This window comes from Sturnira hondurensis, unplaced genomic scaffold (genome assembly GCF_014824575.4).
Source record: "Sturnira hondurensis isolate 20B ecotype Veracruz unplaced genomic scaffold, ASM1482457v3 Scaffold0017436, whole genome shotgun sequence".
NCBI lineage: Eukaryota > Metazoa > Chordata > Mammalia > Chiroptera > Phyllostomidae > Sturnira > Sturnira hondurensis.
The window spans coordinates 5001517-5027508 of NW_028090067.1; the positions used below are offsets into that span (position 1 = coordinate 5001517).

Genomic DNA, 25992 nt, shown 5'->3' on the forward strand with positions numbered 1-25992 from the left:
TTACTTGTCTCAGCTTTTCTGTTTTTCTTTTCTTGTTTCCTTTCCTTTGGATTGATTATTTTTATTGTTAATTTGTTTCTCTATGAGTTTTGAAATTATCTACTCTTTTTCACTGCTTTTTAGCAGCTGTCCTCAGGACTACATGCTTATCACAGTCTAAAGCTAATAAATGTATTTACTCATCTATTGAGTTAGAGGACATGACTGTACATTGCATTTTTTAACCCAGGTTAATATTATTTTAAAGTTGTTTTTATATGAGCTGCTTTCCTATAGACTTTGCTACATATTCATTATTTGCTTTTTTTAAAGAACTTTTTCTTGCATTTTAGACATTCTGTCCAGTCATTTTGTATACAACATATTGTGGAATTTCCTTTGGTGGTGCTCTTCTGAAGGCAGACACTTAATTTTCGTTTGCCTGCTAAATGTTATTGTTTTACATTTGTTGATGAAATAAGCGTTACAGAGTAGAGAATTCAAGGTGGGACATTATTTTATTTCAGTACACTGAAAATCTCATCTGCTTGTTTAACTGTTGTGGAGGGTCAAACAGTTGTTGCTTTAAAAGTTTTCTGACTTCTTTTCTCTTTGTCTTTTCACCGTTTTACTGGGAATGGCTTTCTTTGTGTTTCTGTTGCTCACATTAGTGTAATGGTTTAGAACGCAGAATGTGGAGCCGAGCAGCCTGGGTTTGAATCCCAGCTCTGCCACTTTCTGATTTTGTGAACTTTAGTATATTAGTTAACTTTTTCTGTAGTGTAGTTACCTTCATCTGTAATTAGAGATAGTTGTGTAAACAAACACTGAACTTCAATAAATAGTAGTTGTCGTTTATTATCTCAAGTTATTTTAAAATTATTATGCTGTTTTAAAGTTTGATCATTTCAAATACTTATGTGAGACACTTGGTCAGCATTATTTAAAGGCACCTTGTAAGGAGTGGCACTAGTACCTCCTTATAGTAGTAGATTCTTTCACTGCCTACAGTGTGCAGAAAACAGATTAGACTGTGCCTAACCCGCAAAATTAAAATTTATAGCAAATTGGATTTAAAAACCTCTTAGTTTGATTCTAAACGTTATTTACAAATTTTCATCACATACATAACTCCTTATTTTAATATATATTATATTTAACTATATATCATAATTTATATCTATGCCCATGCCCATGGGTACATGTTTGCAATAGAACTAACTGATGGGCAGGAGGAGAGGGAGGCTAGTTTTGGGGGGCAGCTCAATATCAGTCCTGAACTCTTGGAGACTGAGCAGTGATTCAGATCCTTGGAGCATCTTAAAGAGGAGTCAAGCTTTTAAAAATGAAACAGTTGGTCACTACAGCCTTTTACAGAGGAATCTTCCACTGTAGAATTCTTTGGTCTCTGTGCTCTCTAAGAAGAGCCTCGGGCTTTTCCCCATGAAATGCTAGCTGTATAGTTTTGCCCTGTTTAGCACTTTTATTTGCTCTTTGTCTCTATGCCCACATTTCCCTGCCCTTGAGTGCTGTCCCCTCTAGCTGTGCCTTGGGTAGCTCCTGGGGTCCTTTGACTCCTGCGACTGGGGTTAGGTAGTGAAACCTCGCGGGCTTGCCTCCCCTGCTCCCCAGCACCCTCTCCCACCTGGCCGCTCATTCTGCCTCCTCAGGCTGACCACCTTGTTTACTCTTGGTCAATTACACGTAATTCCATTGCCCTCGTTATATTAATTAATAGTCTCTTTAGTATGAATTTTAATGGCAATTTTATATCCTTTTTCTAATTAAAATTGCATTGTAAACAGTTTCCTAAGTCATAAAGGATTATTTTGTAGTTATCATGTTAATTATAGTAAAATCCCATTGATGATAAAAAAGAGAGAAACTTTAAGATACCACTCCCAGAAATATTTAAAGCTATTTCTCACATTTTGAAAGTACTTTCCTTCCCACCATTCCAAGTTAAACCCTTGCCACATATTCCATATATATTTTGAAATAACCTGTAGTTTGTTTTGAAGGATTTAGTGCAGTACTTTTCAAATTGTGGTTCCAAGAATACTCTTGGCTCATGGAACCAATATAGTGAGGGATGAGTAGTGATTTTTTTTTTTAAGAAAACAAATTCAAGAGAAAACTATCAGGATGCATCACATATAGTAAGTGAAAATGTTTCCCCAAACTTTTGTTTCATGATAGATATGTTAAAAAAGAAAATTTCTTAGGCCACTCTTCAGCTAGGTCAGAATCTATTTACTGGCTGGCAAGAGAACCTGGTAAAAGAAGTATCTCTTCAGAGAGGGCATGGAAAGAGAAAGATCACCTGGGAAACAGAATGTTTACCTAAGCAGCTACTTTTAAAAAAACACAAGGAAGGAAGTATCAAATATAAAGTTCATTTCACAGGGTTATAGAAATATCACATCCGTATCCATCTAGGGCAGGATGATCTGAGCGTTAATGCCAAGCCTTTGTCTGTGACTGATAATTAGAACAACAAGGTTTCATTTGTCAACAGTTGTGTCTGACAATTAACATGGAAGCATGGGCTGGTGTCAGAGATGAGAAGCAGAGCACCACGTAACAAATTCTGATTTGAACAGGTTGCTGGGGTGATTTTCTTAAGCCACAAGCGAAGACACAGAACACACAGTTTTTCCATTTCTTGGTTCGTGGATGTTTTTCCCCTGTGACAATTACTGTGTCTGCATCAAATCACAGGTGTGGCTGCTGCTGTCTCAGTCAAAAATCAGGAAACACTGGCTAGATCTTCTCAGTCCTAAGGTGCTATCTTTTTTAGAAGCTAACACTGAAATTTGTTTGATGATTTAAATACATCCTGGTATATTTAAGCATGCATCTACTCATATTAATTGGCCTTTAGTGTAGAGTTTTGTGTTGAATGACTGGCTGAAGCTCATGAAACCCACAGGGTGATACCACCAGTAAACACTTACGTAGAGCTTACTATGTTCCAGGCAGTTGACTTGTATCCACTTCACAATGACTCTCTGGGGTAGGTACCATTGCAGATACGGGCTGGAGGGATGCTGGTTGCCATGAAGTCAGGACCGGATCAATCTGACTCCAAGTCTGCATCCTAAGCTCAGTGCTATGTTGAGTCTTCAGAGGATGGTCCTGGCTGCAAGTGCTTCTCAACTCTGGAAAGGGTGGTAATGAAAATTAACCCCTGACCTAAGGCTTTGGAGTTTCCAGGGCCTTAGAGGGTCATTGGATAACACTATATGTTAACATCACTTAATTCATCCTCTCAGTCCACTCTAGTTTACCTACTACTCTGAAGCAGAAATACTAGCAGAAACTAAGGATGCTGGCGGCAGCAGAGTAGAAATACCAGGACCAGGGATTTGAATATAACATTTTTAGATAACTCGGAGGACTAAGTATTCCATGCCATGATACTTCAGTTACATTTATAACTTGGAAAAATTTAACTTCTCAAGAATCGGGGCAGACATCACATTATCCCATTTGACAAAATTTTCTTTAGGAGAATATAGTAGAACCACATTGCAAGTTCTTCACTAGAACTTTGTTACAAATTAAACGTCTTTTGAACAATTTCAGTATTTTCTGGAGACTTCTCTTAGGACCACCCAAGTCAAATTTCAGATTGGAAAAAAACCGAGAACACGAACTAAGTTCACTGCTCTTATTTTACAGACCGTGAAGCAAAGTCCCATATGGGCTTGAGCAATGAATGCCACAGCTCATCAGTGGCAAAAATAAAAATGGGAAGATAAGCCTTCTAATTCTTACTACTGATTTCTTTATAATACACGTATAACTCAGTTGCTTACTAACTGAGCAGAAAGTACTGACAGGATGGCACAGGCTGACCCACGGTGTGTTCAGGCCCCAGGACAGGACTAGGTTAATTCTCAGTACGTCTCATCCGGGCGTGGCCAGTGGCCAGTATCATGAGCCACGGTCCCTTGAGATGCTGACAGGGTTGTGACAGAGATTGCCACAGAAGGTAAAAAGACCTGAAATGTCTGACTCAAGGTCATAATTTTAATGCTTAATTCCTTGTTTTTATAGGCATAAAATGATAGGTTGAAAATTATTTCCCCCCAAAAGGCAGGAGGCATGGCTGCATTGTGTCCAGCAGTCTGCATTGCTCGAGAGAGCTCTGACCCGCTCTGATCCCCACTTCTTTGACTTGTCCCCTCTGGACGCCCTGGGGGATTCCCTCTGTCCTGTGTTCTGAAATCCCGTGACATGCTTGGTGTGGGTCTTTCATCCCTCGTGCTAATACTTTAGGTTTCCTTTCAATCTTGAAACTATATTCTTCAGTTAATGGAGATTTTTTCTTGTTGTTGATAATTTTCTCTATATGATGATTTCTATACCTTCTAAAATTTTTAGTACTACGATATTGAATATTATTAGATTGAGTGTTTACTTTTCCTATTCTCCCTTTGTTTATGTTTTTAAACTTAGGTTTATCTTCTATTCTTCAAATCTTTTATTAATTATTTCCTTGTTATGACTATATTTTTTTAATTTTAAGAGTTCTTTCTCATGTTTTGATTGTTCTAGGCTAATAGTGCTGTGTTCTCATTTCACGGGTACAATATTGTCTTTCTTCTCTCTGAGGATATTAGTTACGGTTTCATTGAAGTGTTCTTTGCTCTCTGTCTTGTCACTGATTCTCCAAGTCCCTTTCTTATGTTAGTTTTGGATGCTGCCTTTCATTTCATGTGTAGTGACTGCTGGCTTTCCATTCATTGTGGAGACAGTAAGAAGCATATCAGGCCGAGCTTATATAGGCCTTATTGTAGGGTAACTGCAGGAGCCAGCAGTTTCATGGGAGGATGCTGAAACATCGGTGTCTTTCCTCTTTGGTCCGTTTCCTGTAGGAGAACACCTTTAGAGTCCTGTCTGGTTTCCTACGTTCTGGAAGTGGGGTGGGGGGCGCAGGGAGGCGGCTAGAGTTGGGTGAGGAGCTCTCTCTCACTCAGAATAGACTTTCACTTCATTCCAGTGCTTCCATTTCAGCACCCCATCCTGTACCTAATGTTCCTGAGCATAGATCTCTTCTGATTTAACCTCTGCAGAGAGCAACATGGAAAGGTTCAGCCAGCAGAGAGGAAATAAGGGAAGGGGGGAGTCTCCCAGTGACAGGCACTCAGGGAAAGGATGCAAAGGGGGTTGTCTGAGACCCTTGGTGCCTCCAGGCCCTGATGCCAGTTGTTGGCGACCCCTTGTAGTCAGGACCCAGCCTTTCCTCTCTGCTGAGTCAGCTGCGCTCTCCCAGGTGCTTCCCGCCATTCAGCGTGTTACCGTGTCCTCTGCCGCGCCTCTTGTTCTGTCTTTGTGGATTTATGCCTCTTTAAAAAAAAAAACCCTTTACTCTTATATTCACTTGATTTGTGAGGAAGCAGAGATAAAAGCGTGCACTTAACTCGTCAATTTTGTCTGGCAGCTCTGGGCCTCAGCTTTGTCACATCTACAATGAGGGGCACAGAGCAGATCATCTCCAAGGGTCTGTGACCCTCAAGTTCTATGACTCCATGAGTGTATATAGATGCTGTATCTTGTAGGACTGATTCTAAGAATTGTCAGAATTCAAACCACAGGGAACCTGTTAGAGCCTGAGTCGTTAGGAGAAGTTTCATCTCGGAGGTAGGGACTGTGTGTTGAATGAATGGAAGGCAGGGGAGGGAACAGCATGAATGAACGCAGAGAAGCAGCTATGGCTACTGAGGGAAAAGGGCAACTTGGGAAGTAACAAGACACAAAGTTAACGCTCGCCAGGTGTGTACTTGGAACTTGTTGTGGAGGGCTTTCAAAGGCGGAGATTTAAACTTACCGGCAGTAAGAGATGTGTCACTCTTCAGACATAATGTAACATTGGTGCCAACGAACATTTCTTTTCATCTCATAACCATTGCACAATTTCTCTTCATTTCCTCTTTGAGGGAGTTGAACCAAAAGCCCTCATTTTTCTCTTTTAAAGAAAAACTTTTTCAAGTTTAATGATATTATTTTGAGAAGTGATATGCAATTTCTTGAAGCAAAGTGTAATTTTGGTGTCGCATTTTATATGCCTTTTAATCTCCTCACAGGTTTTGTTGCTGTATGCGTATAACTCAAAGCCCCTAAAGATTTCAGACGTGAGCTCCACCAACCACAGCAGTGCCTGCGTTGTCGGCTCTTTCTGGGTTCCCCTGAACAGGCAAGTGCAGCTGGGTCACCCGCCGCTCTAGCTTTCGCTGTTGATGTTGTCGGGAGAGCAGGCCATTTCAGTCACATTCAAGGTGAACCCTAGGAGGATTTTAGAAGACGTTTTTAGAAAAACACCATCCCTTTGGAGGAGTATGATGTTGCAGTGGTCGAGAGCACCCATGCTGGGTCAGCCTGCTTTGGTTCGAGTGCTGGCCTTGGTTCAAGGCTGCGCCCCTGAACTACCTTGGCAGCCTCGAGCGGTTCCTTAACCTGTCTGTGCCTCCGCCTCCTCTCCAGTAAAACGGGAATAATGATAATAGTATCTAAGATCATTGGAGGAACAGTTCCTGACACTAGATGAAGTTTACAGAGAGGACAGGATGTTGCCTGTACTACATTTGGGGTGAATTTAAAAAGTAACTTAACATGGCTTTGAATCAGGTTGCAAAGTTAAGGCCGGACTCCACCGTATTGCTCGTCTTACCCTTTCCTCTTTACGTAAAATGTTTGAGACTGTTCCCTGGTCAAACGTCTCGATTCCAGTGAGGTTGCTTTCTCCACCCCATCAAACAGGCTGACTCCTCACTTGTACTCATGCATGGTTGCTCTTTTTTCCTGTTTCATGTTACTAAGCTCCTTGTTTGTTTTCCATTTTTTCATTGCTTAGTTAAATTAGTTTTGATTCCACTGTTCATTGCCCATATGACCCCAGCCTCCATACTGTCACTTGTAAGATGGAAATAATACCTATTCTGCCTTCATTAAGGTTACTGTTAGGATTGAGCAAAGGATGCACGTACTTTGAAAGGTCCAGTCTCGTCACTAACTCCTGTGTCAGTCAGTGTCAGCCATCGTCCTGCCAGACACCCAGTGGGTGCTCAGGGAGCAGAGACTCGGGGCTTCTCTGGAGAGTGTTGTTCATGCTCCGTGATTTTTGTTTCAAAAGACTCTTTTTGGCTCTGGAACAAAATAGGATAAAACAAGAGATGTTTCAAGAGCTACTTTCAATAGTTGGGCAACTTTTTTTTTCCTTTCATTTTTTTAGTGACATAACAGAAAATCTAGACACAGGTCATATGCCAACAGAGCTAAGCAACAAAACTAGGAAATTATACACTTGCCTTTTACATTCAGAAACATGGTGAGAAAATGATGAAAATGATTGTAATTTCTGCAGGCTAGAAGGTAATCACACTGACAGGATTCTTTTTTATCCCGAAATGTTCTTCACTGTGGTGTGTTCATGATCAGTGGCAGGGTCACTCAGGTCAGCCGCCCACCACAGAGGAGGGTGGCTGACAGCCTTTCGTCTGCTCTGTCCCTTGGTAGTGCCATGGAAACGGACTCTTTCTCCCACCCAGTGAGGCATCCCTGTGCTCTTAGGAGGGTCCAGACAAGATCAGTTTGTGGAGAACTGCTCTTGTTGACCATCCTTCAGAAGGCAAAATGAGAGGACACTGTGGGGAACTGAAACTCCCCAATAAAATTTTCCTGATGCCAATTCGCTCTCTCGGGTCATTTAGTTCTTTTTGATAAAACGTACCCTCCTTCCCTGGACACGCACACCTGCGTCGCACACGCGGGCGGCACACGGACCCTGCGCCTGTATCGGAGTTGGCCATGCAGCTCTTCCTCCCGCAGCTCTTCCAGGGTTTTCCCATGCGCTGGCTCCACTCCGCCTTCAGAGCATCCACTGGCCACTGGCCTGTGGTTTCAGACGCTTCCCATCTGTAGCACAGTTGACACCGGTTCCTCCGCCCTCCTCCTTGGTTTTTGCTTTTCCTTCTGTCTTAATTTTTCTCCTGACCCTCCATTCCCCAAACAATACACCTCAGTGTTGTGGGCTCACTAATTGTATTTTTTAGAGCCATTGCGAACTTGTCATTGTTCTTACCTTCAGGTCCGCCAGAGAGAGTCACAGCAAGGCATCGGGGCTTACACAGGAGTAAATCTTTTGGCGCTACCTGGAGTTTGTTTGGCCTTGTAGATATTTATATGCTTTGTTTCCGTCTTCAGCAGTATTTTGGTCAAGCCCCGTTTTCTTTGTGCTATTGCCAGTTTGTAATGATATATCCACCTGAGTGTATGACTGCCTCACATACATTATGCAAGTTAGAATCGTGCCCCTTTTCTCATGTTTCTTGAATGAAGGAATAATTGAATGAACTATGTTTAGGAATAGCAGAAACTAAATGTTAAATAAGTAAGGACTTACTTTACACATATTATTGATTCTTGGAATAAATGAATGCCCTTCTTACCTTTTTCAAATCAAATATATATTTGTTATTTTTAGCGTTATTTCAATTCACGAGAAACTGTCTAATCTTACGCAAATAGCTGAAATATCATTGCCAGCAACTCCTGAAGTTACTCCAGATGAAAACATATCCGTGATCCAAGAAAAGCAAGAGAAACTAATTGATAGTGAAATGCAAGTAAGTTATGAAATGATGGAAAATGACATTGCTGCTTCAGGATGGACGTCATTATACGTACATCATTCTTAAGTTCTTTTGTTACTTCGTCAGAGCGGAACTGTGTAGCTCTGCTTGAACTTTGTGGTTCCTCTGTGCCCTGTTTTCTCTCTGTGGGGTACCAGGTGTGACCCTTTGGGATGCATAAGTGGTGTTTCCTTCAAAGTTCTTCTAAGCACACCGAGTTTAAGCACCTTATGGCATCTTATGACAACAAAGCCAGTCTAGAGAAGTCATTCAGACATGACTGTGAACCTAAAGAAACCGTGCTCTGTAACTTTATAAGATGACTTTTAATTTTTCACTCTATGTTTATTATTTGAACGTTTTTATGACCCAAGTAATGTGTGAATAAAAACCAAAACATACAGGTAAGCACTTATCTTTCAGACTTTCCTATGCATGTGTTTTTCCTCACAAAAAAGACACTATCCTTACAGTGTGTTATTGATGTGGTCAGAGTTCACCCCACAGAGTGGTTAGTATGATCACTGATGTAAGGTGTTTTGGAGGAGAAGTTTCTTTCCTTTCTGTTCTTCCTGAGCTTTAAACCCACTGAGAGGGGGGACACAGGAAATGGATACATGGAGACCAAAATGTAGGCATCATTACTAATAAAGCCGATTAGCAAACATGGTTGTAGGTCTGTGGCCAAGTGAGCTTACTAGTACTTTGCTGCTGAATTAGCCAGACTTACCCACCTAGGCACACAGTCACCTAGCATACCTGTGGCCATGAGATGCCCCCACTGCCCCTGTGCCCCCGGCCAGGCTTACTGCCCTGCAGGCAGGGTGCCTCTATAAATATGAACAACACTTACCCGGGAGAGGCTGGGCCTAGCATGCTCTGTTGCTTTTCTTAAACTCATCAATCAGATAAGTCACTCCACACTCCTGGCAGTGAATTAGTGAGGGGTCCAAAGACAGCTGGGAGCATCCCTCCCTCAGTAGAGTGGAAATGCCTTACTGTCTATGGAATATGTGTTTTTTTCTAAGTACTTGCTCTGTGACTTTCCATTTGTACATTTACCCAGTTTCTTGAGATACATATGCATATTCGGTAGTTATTGTGGTCATTTTTTAAAAAATCAAATGGCTGTACAACATTTGCAATGAAAAGAAATAGTCTTCTGCCCACCTTGTACTGAATGAATTCCAGCCACTGGGGTCCCATCTCTGATTTTCTTCTCTGAAATCTCTTAGGTTCTTCCCTTTCATTTTTCTTTTTTATTTTTTTAAAGATTTTATTTATTTATCTTTAGAGGGAAGGAGAGAGGGAGAGAAACATCAATGTATGGTTGCTTCTTGTACGTCCCCTGCTGGCAACTGGCCTGCAACCCAGGCATGTGCCCTGACTGGGAATCGAACTTCTTCCCTTTCTTTTTAGTCTGTTGTATCTTTTTTCTTAAATCGCTTTCTGCTAGGTTATATTCAATCGATTACCAGTAACAATATTCTTAAAGAATATTATTGGTATGGCTTATTTTTTTCTTGTTTACTTCATCTAGGCACTCACTATGTGAAAATGTAAAAGATGGCAAATCTCCTGACTTTCAGGATATAATTGTTGTCATGTTTTCAGTATGAATTTACCAGTAGAGTGAATGCATTTTTCATTACTGTGGAAGCAACAAGCCTAGTGGCAAGAGGATTCATCTGCACGAACTGTTAGCCTTTGCAGGATGCAGCTTCCCAGTATTTATGTCTCCTGGACTCTGCGTGCATCTATCACACAACCGACGTCTTCGAATTTTAGTTACACATCTTTTCCAGGGTCCTCAAATATTATAACATGAATTACCAGGCATTTAATGATATTAATGACATACTGAGCACTAAATATAAATTTCCCAATAGATCAGCCATTTCAAACTCATGAAGTTTCATGTATACTGTATATTATTCTTTTCTAAATTGCACAGTTGCCCTTTCACGTCTATTTTCCAGAAGAACTGAGCTCTCATTTCATTTCTGCACTTCTTTCGTAGATCACTTATGATTGCAATTTTTCAGTCACAGACCAAACCTATCAGATTGCTGTCTTTGAGCCATGTTCTAGATTATTCTTTGCTGAAACCATCCTTGACTCCTTTCATTACTATGTATGGAAGATGATTATTTTCCTTTGCATTTGTCTTTTGAGCTTAGATTGCCTAGGGCAGGAGAGTGAGTGTCCTGCCGGAACAGTAAGGATTCTGGGTTGTGTGCTGCCCCTCAGTTTTATGGGACTAAGGACCTTTCCTGGGACTAGTTTTACTCTCATTTCTAAAAATGGTCCTTTTGCCCTGGCTCGTATGGCTCAGTGGGCTGGAGTGTCATCCCACAGACAAAAGTTCAAAGTTTCAATTCCCAGTCAGGGCACATACCCAGGTTGTGTGTTCGAACCCCAGCTGGGGTGCATATGAAAAGGCAACCAGCCATGTTCCCCTCTCACATTGATGTTTCTTTCTCTTTTCCTTCCTCCTTCCCTCCCTCCATTTCTCTCTTTCTAAAAGTCATGAAAAAAATATCCTCCAGTGAGGATAAAAAGAAAAATGATCGTTTCACTCAAAAGAAAAAAAAAAGATGAGCTCCTTTTGTTGGAATGAGAGTCATTAGAATTTCCCTGGGGGCAGATGTAGATATCAGACTGATCACAATGAGCCCAGTGCCTGAGCCAAGACGTGGACTATGCATACAAACAATTTGGGAATAAATGGGGGGTGGGGAGCAGGGGCAGAGGGAGGAATCCAGAGGGCGGGTCTGCTTAACCAAGGTGTGCGGCTTGCTCTCCTGTCCTGACTAGAATGGCATATGTGAGCAGGTCAGTGCTTGAGTAGAAAAACTTTCTTCTTTCCTGACATTGTCCTCTGTATTTTTGAATTTATTCTGTTATGTAGAATAAATAATAGAACATTCTATTATATGTCCAACTTAGAAAGGGCTTCTTCTGCTTTAAGTGGGGCATTTTTAGATGTGCTTTATTCTCTTAGTTTTTTATAAGACAGAATGTCATCAAATGGAAGAAAAGGTAGTATTCGGGCGAATTGGCAAACTAATTAGTTCATAACATTTGAAAGTTGAGAAATGGAAGGAACATACATACTTTCCATTTTTCCAATATACTAACAAGCACTTAAGAAAAAAAAAGCAACAACTAGATTTTGGATTATAGCAAATAATATCCCATTGACTGAATCTGCCAGTTCGTTGTCATGACAACCTTCACTGGGAGCTAATTAGAAGTTAACTAAGATGCTTGAAGAGATTGATTCTGGTGGAGAATTGGACAGGATTTCATAATCTCTATAATCTAATATATTGATATCTATTGCAGTATAGATTTTTGGTGGGTCATTAAACCTAAGGGTCCAGAAAATGTGCTTTTGGTTGATACAGGGAGTAGCAAACCTTGTTCTCTTTCCCATTTCTTTCCCTTTTCTTCTTTTCCCCCCAAATCCCTGTGGTCTGCAATAAGCCAAGAACTTCATGAAACAGTAATTTGAGATGCATTGGGAGGGCTACAGAACAGGTGTTTCAGTCATTTCTAGCTTGAAAACCTGGGATGTCCTTCTTCAACAATGAACAATAGCAGCTCAGAGTGGCCGAGTCGTTTTAACCTGTCACTCACAGCTTTGGGGGTATCTTCAGAGTACATCAGGAACTTTACAGTGTATGAAAGATGCAAACCATCCTGGTTTTAAGACAAAAACATCTTTTGAAAATGATAGCATACTGTCACAAAAGGCTTCAGATATGTTTACCAAAGTCATCCGAGGTTAGCTCAGCAAACACATGGAGTGCCTGGAGTGTGTAAGGCAGTTAAAATGAGTTTGTTGTCAAATTATCCCAAATATCAAAGTACTATCAAAACGTAGAACAAAATAAAATTAGACATCAGCGTCAATTAACGGATTATTTTTGAGAAACAATTATTTGCAAAAATCTCCCAGGCTTGGGGAATATAAGAAATATAGAAATCAGTACAATGAGGTCTCTATCATGGAGGAACTTAATTTTTGTGTGAGTTTTGCTATGTACCCAGATGCCATTCATAATGAGCCAGCTGCCTGGTGGCCCTCTTTTAGGAAGCAAAGTGTGGCACTTAAAGAAACATCAGTCTGATGTTCAAAACCATTGAAGACAATTTAAATCTTTATAGAGTCTCTTGTAAGAACATTCAAGAGGGAATCCTCTTGTAATACACAGCAAAACTTCCTTAAAGACTGATTTTCCTCAACTATCTTGCTCTTAATAGCTCTCTCATGTTCACAGCAATCTTCAACATCTGCCTTATTTGGCCCAAACTCCTCAGACTTTCCCTCTGTCTTGGTCTGTGTGGAGTCTTTTCTGTCTTCCTCCCTTCCTGCTCTGGTTCAGCTCTTTGTTATGCAGTTCAGCGTAGTGTCTCTGACTTCTCGTTTTCCTAGTCCCCCATTACTGGATTCTGCACCATTCAAAAGCATGAGGTTGTGGAATCTTTCCCTCTCAGTGGTGAGGCTGTTGATGCCCACTATTTTAATTTACTGATTTTTAGATCTTACTTATATTGATGTGTGTGGGGGAGAGAAAAAAGAGAGAGAGGGAGAGGGAGAATTGAGCTTATTTTGTATTTGCTTAAATAGCTCAGATAACACTTTATAACTTCTATAAACTAAAAGGTCATTTTTGTACCCCCAAACACCTTGTGCCCCTACCATATTGTTGTACCAATTATCTGTTTGTGTCTATTCCTCTCTCTTGAATTCGTATTACCATGCTCAGCAGTCTTATGTATCATTTTAATGTCCAATATCTTACCCAGTAAGTAAGTCATTAGTGCCTTTTCCATACTTGTCTGTGAAGCTTCTGGTTGGAGACTTGTGGAGCACACTCATTCCTGACTGAGCATACAGCAGGAGATGCGATGTGAAGTCATGGAACTGACTGTGAGAGTCTGGGAACAGCGAGCCAGTGCTGTGGCCAGAGAACCATGTTAATGTGGTGGGAGAGGCAGCTGAAGAGACGGGTGGAACTGGGCGCTTCCTCCTCTCTGATCTCACACGGTGCTGGAAGTCTGTCTCTCCTATTCCTCCCACCTGACCATGAACTTCTCGAGGGCTCTCTTTCTGTTTCCTTCATCTCCTGTTACCACTCCTTGGTACGTAGGATGCATTCAATAGATGCTGAATGAGTAAATAATGAATGAACATTGTTCTGCAGGACAGGGTGTGTGCGGGGGCAGGGCAGCACCTAGAAGGGCACCTTGTGCCCCGCACTCCTTTTACTAAGATAGCTCTGGTGGCATGTGAAGGAGGGATGAGGGAAGCAAGAGTTGGGAGCGAGAAAAACAGTTTAGGAAGCTTTCCCCATATAGTAGGTAGAAGGTGGTGAGGATTTCAACTAAGTCAAAGAATTGGCTTTGTAATATTAAAAGGTAATTCAGAAGTCCATCCATCGTAGAATCAAGATGCTCCTTGTTAATGGAGAAATGGCAGGATTGAGCCAGGGCCACTCTGTGTCTTCCCAGGCTCTTCGCCAACCACACTCTCCTCCTGCACCTTCCAGACGGGCAGATGAGCTGGTGCTTTCCGGGTTCGTTTCTGTGGTCACGAGGTCCTGTGAGGTCCCTCACAGCCCCACATCGAGTCAGCCCGTTTCTCACGTGTTTTTGTGATTTACCTCAGATAGTGCCAAAGCAACAGCATGTTATTGAGGTGAAATTTCTGTTTGATCAATGTTGCAATGGGCAGCAAAAGGCATTCATCAGCCAACACTGATGCTCACCTGTTAATGGGAAATCCTGACTGATACCGTTTCACTTAATAGGTCTCGCTGAAGTCATGATAGTAACCCAGTGTGGATGTTATTGAAACGTTTCATATACAAAAAAAGTAACTAGTCCTAAGAACTGAATTAGAAATATAAAAAGGTAGATAATGAGAGGAGTGTAGGAGTGGATTGTGTTCTTCTCTGTCTAGCAAAACAAACCAGGAGCCTGGAAATTCATCAGAGGAGTCTGGTGTTTTCCGGGCAGTGCTGGGGCTCCCACCTGCCCTCCATCCTTTTCGGTCCCATTGAAGCCACCCTGCGTTTAGCTGTGATCTCTTCCTGCACAAGCAGTTTGATTTATCCTTCTCCTGTCTCTTCCGGTCCAGTTCACCATTTTGTGTGTGTATGAGGACATTTACGTTCACCTTTTAAGTTCACACTTAAGTCTCACTCCCCAGTTAGAATGGTCCAGTTCACCTTTGAACTGTGGCCAGAATTATCTTTTGAAAGCACCTGAATTCCCTACCCACCAAAATTTAAATTCCTTGGTTTTACCTATCCTGGGGTAAGTTTGCTCTCTAGCCTTATTTCTCACCACTCTCACTGCCATGCCCCCTGTACCAGCCCACAGCAAAAACCACATTAGGTCCCTATGTGCCCTGAATGCCCACTGTGTTGCTGCTTACCAGGCTTCCCCCACCAAAATGCTCCTGTCTTTATTCTCCGCCAAGTGAAATTCTACTATGCGGTCACTCTCTGTTCATATGGCCCATTCTCCAGTAGGTCTTCCCTGTGCATCGTGCTTGTACTCACTCTCTCTCACCTCAGGCTCCTATAACATGTCATAATGGTGCGTGTTCTGACCACATTCTGCTTGGTACTTCATTTAGTTGTGCAAGTATCAATTTTTCTCAGTTACTGTAAACTTTGGGAGGATAGGGCCTGTATTCTCTGTATTCCACAGTACCTAATATAGTGCCTTAAGTGTATTTGTTAAGTAAATTAAATTGCCCTGGCTGGTGTGGCTCAGTGGATTGAGTACCAGTCTGGAAACCAAAAGGTCACTGGTTAGATTCCCAGTCAGGGCATATGCCTGGGTTGTGGGCCAGGTCCCCCTGGGGATTGGTCGGGGGAGCACTCCAGAGGCAACCGCATATTGATGTTTCTCTCCCTCTTTCTCCTTCCCTTCCCCTCTCTAAAAATAAATAAATAAGATCTTTTTTAAAAGTTAAATTAAAGTAGGTATAAATTTGGAACTCTAAAATTTGATCTTTTCTATGTGTATGCACTTATCAAAACTTGGACGTAACATGGTATGGGGCTGCAAGTTCCATTTTTTGCTTTTTGATTTTCAGGTTTTAACCAGCAGTGGTCAGTTATAATGTAAGAATTAATACACTTTTATCACCTTAGTATTTCTAAATACCATTATATATATGTATATGTGTATATAATACATAAATATATGTATATACATACATCATACATGCATACATACATACACATGATATGTATGTATACATGCATATACACTACCATAAAAGCAAATTGTTGCTTCCTTCAGGGATGGATACTGGCAATGACAGTGTTAGAGTTATGACTCTTCTAATTAATCGTAAGTGAAGCAAACCTACTTACACTAACTCAAGTGAAAAAGGAGGTTAGGTGGAGAGGTAGTATTTTGCAAGGTTCAGAAGGTGAGCTCATGCGTAGCCACAGACTGGAGACAATACCCACTGGGCCTCACGGGGAGTGGACTGGAGAGTGAGGAGCCACGAGTGTGCTCAGTTCCACAGGGGGCACAAGTTCACCTCTTCTGTTTCTTCCTCCGACTCATCTTGCATCTGGTCCAGTGGTTGCCTTCTCCAGCTCCGTATCAGGACCTCTCAGCTCACACTAACTATAGCCAGTACTAACTATAGCTGTCCTTTGTTGTCCTTCCTTGTGAGCAGTTACAGCGGTGGAGAACCTGACCGATTCAGCCCTGCTGAAGGGTGGACTCCTCAGGCTCACACACGAACAGAGCTCTGTCCGTAGGGTAGGGTGGGGGCGGGGTCATCAACAGTAGATGGCATGGGATTCTGACTCCCGCTTCCCATTCATTTCCTCGTCCTGTTTCATTCCCAATCCCAACTGTTCTTTTCTGCTTAAACCTGTTTCTGGACTCTCTTCCACACCTCTCTTCTAAGAGGAAAAGTGACTTTTCAAAATCTTATTTTTAGTGTGAATTACTTTGTTATTCTTGTGAAACATGGCTTTTAACAGTGACAATACAGGGAAAGAGTCCTAAAAATACATTCTTTTAAATTAAACCTTGTATTTTGTGGCCATCCTGTGCTTTTCAAATGACCCTAATTACTTAAGGGATTGTGACCTCTGAGTCCCTCACAAGTCTCAACCTGAGCATTGGAGTTAGGTGATGAGGCAAGAAAATACAAATGAAATAAATCATTTATAATTAAAATATCTATTATTTTACCAGTAAGATCAACCTTACTACATTGTTTTCTCATTTCTAGGACATGATTATTGAATGTTGCTTTGAAATAATAAGTCTGTTTTTGACTGAGGGAGAACCACCATCACTACCTGAGGTATGTATTTCTTTTAAAGCTGTGTTTGCCGCACTCACAGGTGTTGTTGCTATGGAAATGGAAACATCTATTATGAAAGTATCAAGGGCCTAACCCTTCTTAATTAATGTGAAAGAGTGATAAACATGAATTTATAAGAGCATGCTATTTTGTTTAAAAATGTTCTTTGTTTAAAAATCAGCTAGTACAGAAAAGTATGAAGAGAATAATGTTAAAGTCACTTCAAATCTATCTCAGAGAATAGCCTCTGTTAACATTTTGGAGAATATCTCAGATGTTTTCCATGTAGATATAAACTTTAGAATTTCAATGTCAATGGGATCATACTGTATATGCATCCTATATCTTGCTTTTTCTAATTCAATAATAATGTTATGGACATTATTGGTTTTTTTCTTGTGACAGCTTACCTTGTATTGGATGCCTGCATAATAGTCTCTTTTATGTATGTGTTGTGTCAGGCTTTATTTACATAACCAGATTTTATTCATGGATCTCGAGGGTGATAGATTCTAGTATATATCATACATATTTCACCTTTCCCCATTATCTTCTTTGAGTTAATACCTAGGAATAAGATTTTGTAATAAAAAGTGATAAAATATACATAATACAAAGTGACACTGCAATAAAATATACGTAATATAAAGTTTACCGTTTTAACCACCTGTAAGTGTACACCTCAGTGGTGCTGTCCATCCACAGTGTTGTACAACTGTCCACACCGTCCATCTCCAGAACCTTCTCATCATCCCTAGTAGATACTTTGTGCCCATTAAATAAGAAATCTCCGTTCTCGCCTCCCTCAACTCGTGGCAACCTCTACTTTGTACCTCTGTTCTACTCTGCCTATCCTGCATACCCTGTGCAAGTGGAATCATGCAATATTGGTCCTTCTCGGCTGCCGTATCTAGTTTAGTACCATCTTCTCAAAGCCCACCCACGTTGTAGTGTGCGTCAGTCCTTTGTTCCTTCCTAAAGCTGAGTAACATCTTACTGTGCAAATATATCACATCTGGTTATTCATTCCTCTGTGGCTCGATATTTAAATTGTTTCTACTTTCTGGCTACTATAAATAATACATCTGTAAACATGGGGTATAAGTAACTGTTTGAGTCTCCTAGGACTTTCAGTTCTTTCAGGTATATAAGTAAGTGAAATTGGTGGATTATATGGTAGTTCTATTTTTCACTTTTTGCAGACTCCCCAAACTGTTTTCTTCAGAAGCTGAATCCTTTTACATCCCCACCATTAATGCAAAAGTGTTCTAGTTTCTCGACATCCTCACCAACATTTGATGTTTTTCTTCTTTGGTGGTAGGGGGAAGGTGATGACTGCTGTTGCAGTGAGCATAAAGTGGTATCTCACTGATTTTGATTTGCATTTTCCTAATGACTAGTTTGGTTGAACTTCTGAACAATGCACATTATTTGCCATTCACATATCTTTAGAGAAATGTCTGCTCAATTCTTTGACTATTTTTGAGTTGGCATATACGTTGTGGTGTGCAATTGGAAACGGTTCCCCAGAAATGTTGCGCCAGTTTCCTTGCCCATCAGTGGTGGATGAGAGGGCCGTTTTCCTCACCAGTTCATCTACCCACATTCTTCTTCTCCAGCTTCCCTCCTTCTCTCCCCTCCCCTTCTTCTCCCATTCCTCCTCCTCTGCCTCTTCCTCTTCTCTTAGCCATTGTAGGTCTAACAAGTGAAAAACAACATTTTCACTTTTTAAATTTTTACTGTGAATAAGACCAAATAGAGTTCGTGTGTTTGTTGGCCATCTGTGCTTCTCCTTTTGTGAAATGGTGTTCATTCATTTAGTCAACCGACAGACACTTAGAGTGAACTGTCTGTGCACCAGGAACTTCTCTCGAGGCCCTGGGGAGTAAGCTCTGAACAAGCAACAAGGACTCCATTGTCTTGGAGCTATCATACTTTTGTGAAGAAAACAGTAAACAAATCAATAAGCTAGATAATTTAAGGTTTTATTAAGTGCTGTGAAGGAAAAAGAGTGTGATGTGTTAGAGTATGAGTATGGGTTGGCAAACTGAGGCCTATGAACTACATCTGGCCCACTGCCTATTTTGTAAATAAAGTTTTATTAGAACACAGCCATGCTCATTCGTTTACTTGTAGTCTACAGTTGCTTTGAAATATAAGATCATGGCTGGGTAGTTTGGACAGAGCCTGTGTGCTCACAAAGCCTATATTATTCCCTGCCAGGCCCTTTACAAAAGAAAAATTTGCTGACCTCTGTGATGGAAGATAACCAGAATCGTAGTGACAAATTTGATAGGGTCATAAGGGACCCTCCTAAGGTCTCTAAGAGATGACATTTGAAGTGAGAACTGAAATGTTACACTGTGTCCCTCCCACTACGTTGTTAGTTTCTTGGGGGTGGGGTCAGTGCTGTCTTGGTCTTTGAAGTCTTACAGTGGCCTCTCCATTATGTTAAGTAGTTACTGCTTCTTGAACTGAATTGAATTCCCTTTAGTTTTAAACACCCGATATTTAATATTTGCTTTTTAAAAATAAATATTTGGATATTCATATTCTTTCCCATTTTTTAAATGAGGAACTTAAGTTTTTAGTATGGAAATACGTAGACAGACTTATTGTGGCAGGCCATCAGTAGTAAAATCAAACTTAAACCTAATTTTGTACAAACTGTAATTAGTAACAGGTCACAGTAAAAGGTGACATGATTTTTAGTGTGAATGAGATTTGGCTTTTGAGAGACTGGCTTGAAATGGCATCCCTGAATCTTGTTAGATGTGTGAGCTTAGGCAAGTTTTCTGAAATGGAAAATAGGGTAATGATGTCAACTTCTCGCAGTTGTGAGAAGACTGTATGTTGAGTACGTGGCACAGAGCCTAGTACAAGTAAATGTTTGGTAAATATTATTTCTTTCACCATCATCACTCTCGTCATCGTTTCTACCAAGGTCCTGCACCCATGTGTGAATTCTTCATCCCCTAGTTAATTAATTTTAAACAGACTGTAGGATCCTAGTTTGTTTTGAAATATTGATAGACAAGGAGAAGAAACGTGTTAAAGGTAGAGAGAGAATTAGGACTCCTTTTCTTCCCTGTAAAGTGAATCAGTGTTGAATCCTAGAGGATTGGGTCGGTGTGCAGGATCCCAACAGGAGATGCAGTCATGGTGAGTCACTGGTCCGAGAGAAGGTGCCTCCCAGTTGAACCCCATGCTAATGCTCCCACTTAGTAGTGCTGGAGGGAGCATGGGCACCAGGAGTTTGTTCTGAGAAATAAATTATTAGACAAAACTACATGCCTCAGTGCAGCATTTTTATCACCGAGATGAGATCTTGCTGTGCAGTTTGGCTCCGTAATGAACATACCTATTGCAGTGGCCTTTGCCTGTTATTGCCTCTTCCTAATTAGCATAGATTTTGCACACCCAGCTTGGGATAAAAAGAAACTGAGAAGAGCAAGGAGGTGAAGAAAGAGCATGAGTACTCCATGCTAACCTTCTATAAATGACTGTTAGGCATAATTTCAGGAGAACCAGTAATAAAGCTTTCCTTTCATTGCCTGTATTGGTTCAAATTATTGCAATTTCCAAGTTGTCAGGTAGCATTCAAACATAGTGCTAAAAATATTCTTTCTGTTCTTGCTGTGACTGATCATGGAAAGGATAGACTATCCATCGGTAATTATTGACTCCAGCTGCATAAAGAACATTGGTGTAGATATTTTTGTTGCTTCAAAGGCAGTACAGGTTAAGGTTTCCATATTTGGCTAATTTTATATTTTCATATTGGTTCACATGACACAAATACATTTACCCAACCAGTGTATGCACCCAGGCTTCGTGTGTATGCTGAACTAATTGGAGTCACCCAGAATTAGTATGGAGAGGATTCCTAGGAGCAGATTCTGGTTTAGGTGGGGAAGGTCAAGTGATAAGACACGTATAAGGAGGTTGCAAAGTAAAGTCTCCTTGGCTGTGTGAGTTCGGTAGGGTACTTTTTTTTAGTTCAGGGTTTTTAGCCAAATTTAGCATAGTAACTGACAATAATGATAATAACCTTTCAAGTGATTACTAATGGTGGTAGTAGTAACAGTATTCACGGTTACTATTTGCTGAGCACCTGGCATGTACAGACACTGTTCAGTGTTTGACGATCTCATTCAATATTACAAGAATCCAGTGAAGCTGCTTACTACTATTATCCTCATCTTAGAGATGAAACTGATAGACAAGGTAACTAGGCAGCAAACCTAAGGTCTTCCAGGTTGTAAGTGGAGGAGGCAGGAGTCACATACAGTTCTGCTTAAAAGTCCAGGCTCTGCATCTGTAACGAAGTTAGACCCAAGGCACATTTTGTTAGAATAGTGGGAGCAGGTGCTACAGGGCGTTGAGGAGTGAGAGGTGAGAAGGCGAGAGTGGAAAAGTGAAAGTTGCGAGTGTAGACGCACCTTTGAGGAGGTCTGTCTGGGTAAGACACCTAGAGAGAGGCACGGGGCTGGGAGGTGAGGGAGGGTGTCAGGACAGGAGTGGTGGTAAAGGGAAAGTGGGGAGGTTGCCTGTCTAGAAGAGACAAGGACAGATGATGGGGCATGGCCTTAAGGGAGCAGGGAGGGAACAGAAAGACAATGACAACACAAATGAGGTGGCTGCCTGGAAGGAGTGGAAAGATACCTCTTTCCTCCAGTTTCGAGGCAGCAGATTGAGGGGGGAGGGGTGCAAGTTTGTAAGGAAAGAGTGGGAAGAGCTGGGGCAGTTCGCACCTAGGGGTGCTCGTTTCTCAGTGAAGCGGAGGCAAGTTTATGTATCATTGCAGTGGGGCAGAGGGTTGAGGCTATGGTCTTCCAGGAGAGCTAGGGAGATGAAGATCTTGAATATTCACAGTCATTGAGTGTCATGGGCAAGAAAGCTGACCAAGGACAGATAAAAGGATTGAGGGCCACGTGGAGATTGAAAGTCTTTAATATGGAACGCTAGGCTACTTGGCTTGCGATTTTTCTCCGGCAACACTTGGCTTCCCACACACTGGTGTGGGAAATGCTGATGGAGGTGGACACGAGAGGAGAACAGAGGCACGTGGCAGGTGAGGCTGCTGGCAGCGTGCAGGAGGCCCAGGTGGGTTCGGTAGCCATGCTTTGTCTCACGGTCCCTTCAAATGATCCTCCTACTTACTCCGAGAACGCACCAGGACAGACGTCACCAGGGCAGCCTGATGTCTGCCATTTTATTAAACTCTAGTTAAACATAAAAGAGTTTATGCACTATGTTTTCTTACAAATATTTTGAATTTAATCTAAGAGAAACTCCATGGCAGTTAAGTTCTAATGACTCACACTGCATCATTATGTATGTTATTAATGTGCATTTCTTTTCACATGTCTAATAGGGTACCTGTGTCTCTTATTTTTGATTCTTAAAATGATCATTTTTTGTGTGTGTTTGTGATCAGATGTTGACACCAACCACGTGCTGGTCACCAAAATAATCCTTTTCTTTAAGATGACTTTGGTAAGAAGTATGGAAAGGGTAAAAGAACAGCCAAAGGGAAACACAGAGTCACAGATAATGTTAACATAAAGCTTAGTTTGTTTAGCCACTTTTGTCTGATGTATTCATTCTATCATATGACTCCGTATGCCCTATGGCCTTTTATGACCTTGTGATCCCTTATCATCAGCTGAAATTATTGCCCCACAATGCTAGTATTTTATCTTTTGCTAGATTATGATGTCAAAATGTGTAATAACACATTAAACCTGCATTACTCTGTCTCAGAGTCCTTTTTTCATCAGTTTCTCTCAAGCCCATGCTTTGTATCTTCATATTTAATAATTTTTATCAAAATGCATTATAATGATGTGCTCCCATAATTGTCTCCATTGTTAGGGCAGATAGAGTCTCACATAAAAAGATTGGATCTTACTCTATTTTTATTTTCAGTGACTTGCCCAGTGATGGCCCACCCCCCTTTAGGGATCAATGCTTGTTAAAAAAATGAATGTTCATGATACGCTTTCCAGGGGTCCTGCTAGTTTACAGTTCTGGTCTAGACCTTAACAGGGACCCTAGACTCACCAGTGTTGTGCATCAGTCTCGTGGACCTTTGACAAGTGCCTCCTGTGTGCCAGCCGAGCACTAGGCATTAGGACACAGAAGTAAAAGCCAGAGTCCATGCCTTCAGGGTGGCCTACAGTTTAGTGAGGAGATGGACAAATACAGAAGTGATTATGGTGTATGTGTAGGAGAGGCCTGGGACCAAACAACATTCCTCAGAAATAACATTAGTCAATATTCTGATGTTATCTTCACATAATTCTGAAGGTGAGAAAATTTCCTGTGGTATCTTTTAAGAAGGATTCACTAGTTCCCTGTAAAAAATCAAATTAGTATAACTTCCTATGGCCTATGGTTAAAAGTTTTAATTACTTCGGAAAGTGACTGGGAGGCAGTACAGAATTTTTAGGAAGACCCAACCATGAGCAAGGGCTCATTTGGAGGCATTTTTCTCTGATTCTGAAGACCTTTGGAAGACTAGATGGAAAATAGAAGACGTAGCTTTCACAGTGGGCTCAGTGGGGAGGGCCTGCTTCATAGTTTTGTTTATGAAGAGAATGAAGAGAATGGGACGAATCTCCAAATCCCTGGGTAGAAAAATAAATAGAAAAGTTTTTTTAAAAGACTTCTTAGTCAGCAAGCAGCAGCAGAGTGCCAGGTGTGCACTGGGCCCCTGGGGGGACGGAGGGAAAGACCAGAGTTCTTGTCTGGAGGAGGCTACAGTTCAGAAAGGAGGGGCGAGGCTGGTGCTCATGAGTGGGGAAGACAGTGGGTGTGGCTTTAAAATGGATGATTGTTTGGAATGAAGATGGGGGGAGCGAGGTTGACAGAGGTTAAAAGACCTGCCCAAAGTCACACAGCTGGTAACTGTCACAGCCAAGACTGTCAGACTTCAGAGCCCAGGCTCTGTTCATTGTTGACTCTCGGCCATTCAGGTCAAGGGGCTGCATGGAGAGTATGTAGTCAAGAAAGAGTTACAGTCGGCATTTGGGAAGTGGTATGTGGGGTGGTTACTAGGTAGACTTGAGAGCCAGATTGCCTGGCCCCAAATCCCAGCCCAGCTCTGCAGTTTGTAACCTCTGGCGGGTCAATTAATCTCAATGCTTCACTTTCCCTGTTTGTAAAGTGGGAATAAAAATAGTACTCACCTCATGGAGTTGTTAATCAATCCATGTAAAATCCTTAGAATAGTGCCTGGCACATACTAAGCAAAATAGTTACTGTTATCATCATCTAGTTCACTCGGAAATAGACCATTGTGAGTGGGTTTGTTTCCCTACAAGTGGCTGTAGCAAAGAGCAACAACAGCATGCCCGGGATAAAGCCTGTATGTTCCCGAAAGGGAGGCTGGGGTAATGCAAAGGCTGGGAGTGGAGGCCGGCACCCCTTCTACCCACATGCATTTCCATCCTCCTCTGTTCCAGTTATTGTTGTTGTATGACAAAGTGCCCCAAACCTAACAGCACAAAATGACCTTTCATTAGGCTTAAGGATTTTGTGGGTCCCATATTTGGGAAGGGCGCAGTGGGGCAACTCGTCTCTGTTCCATAGTCTCTGGGGAATCGGCTGGAAAGACTTGAAGGTTGGGGATGGTTCAGCTGTTGGGGGCTGGAATCCCTGAAGGCTCTCTGGGTTTGGTGCTCTGTGCTAGCTGTCGGCTGGGGGCTGAGGCTGGGAATGCCCATCAGGCGGTTGGCCAGCACACCACACGCCACAAGGGACGTACTTGTGGCTCGTTGGGTCTCTGCACAGTGTGGTGTCTGGGTTTCAGGAGTGAGAGCCCCATTCCCCAGAGAACGAGGCAGAAGCTCTACCACTGTTTATGCCCTAACTTTCAAAGTTACGTTAGGACTGTCCTCCGCCAGGCGCACATCCATCCAGACGCCAGGCGGGTCTTCGACTCCACCTGTCGGTGAGAGGACTGTTGCAGCCATTTGGGGAACATGTGATCTGCCACAAGGTCCAATAAAGCACTCCCAAGTTCTAGGCCTCTTCCTTCTCTGAGCAGAGGCACCAGAGAAGGCTCTTCCTGGCTACCTGCTTAGGCAACGATTAAAATTAGTCAGCACTCTCTTCAAATGTGCAGGCAACTGTCATGGAGTTGCTGAGTGTGTTTAAACCCTCGCAGGAGAGAATAAACTTGGTGGACTCTCAGAGTGCCCTTTGGAATAACTTATGCTGTTTTTCTGGGGGTCAGGCTGGGTTGCATGTATGCCTACTTACATGGGGCAGCTTCCGTTTTACCTTTTTTTAGGCTCTTAAATCCTAAAGGGTAGTGCTAGGCTGTTCAACTTCCTTTGGCTAATTTTATTGCATTACCGCATGCCTGTTGGTTTCCTTTTAACAAAACACCCCAGTGGTGTCAATGGCAATAGTCTGTTTAAACTGTCATTCACATCATTGGGCACAAGGTTCCACATATTCCGCAGTAGGTGTTTACTAAGCCTTAAAAAATTAAATCTATTAATATAACTAATTTTTGGTTAAGTTGAGAGTTCCAGGGTTTGGGTTTTTTTCCCCCATCATCATCAGCCAAGAGTATTTTTTCTTCTTTATTTTTGTACCAGCCAAGAGCTGCCTGAATAGATTTTATGGGCATCTAGAATTACATCTTTCTTCTGTGAGACATCATCATTCTGTCCTCAAATGAAGAGCACCCTTTGTGTGTAAGTTCATGAGACATCCACTTAATATTCTTACATTCTTTTGAAGACAATGCCGATGACATCAGCTCCGACAGGGTTCTTCAAACACAGCGCCGACTTTGACTCCGTCCTCTCCCTGCTCGGTTCCACCTGTCACATTTGGCTGAGGGAAAAAGAAAGCCCTTAAGAAAAGGCCAGGCTATTAATGTGCTCTTCAAAATGCTAAGAAAAGGCTAAGCTGTTTGTGGCGTTTTCAAAATGCTCATCTCTTGGAGATATGCCAGCAATAGTGTGAAGGTGAAACACGCTTCCATTCATCAAGGAACCGAGG

General features: G+C 41.7%; 1 protein-coding gene across 1 annotated transcript in view; it reads left to right on the plus strand.

Annotated features, from left to right (window-relative positions):
* Positions 1-25992, plus strand: part of CFAP54 (cilia and flagella associated protein 54) — a 259785-nt gene that overhangs the window by 220751 nt on the left and 13042 nt on the right. Inside the window, exons 65-67 of the mRNA XM_037068126.1 lie at positions 6072-6181; positions 8468-8609; positions 16897-16971. Coding sequence (XP_036924021.1) covers positions 6072-6181; positions 8468-8609; positions 16897-16971 — 327 coding nt within the window. The remainder of the gene's footprint in view (positions 1-6071; positions 6182-8467; positions 8610-16896; positions 16972-25992) is intronic.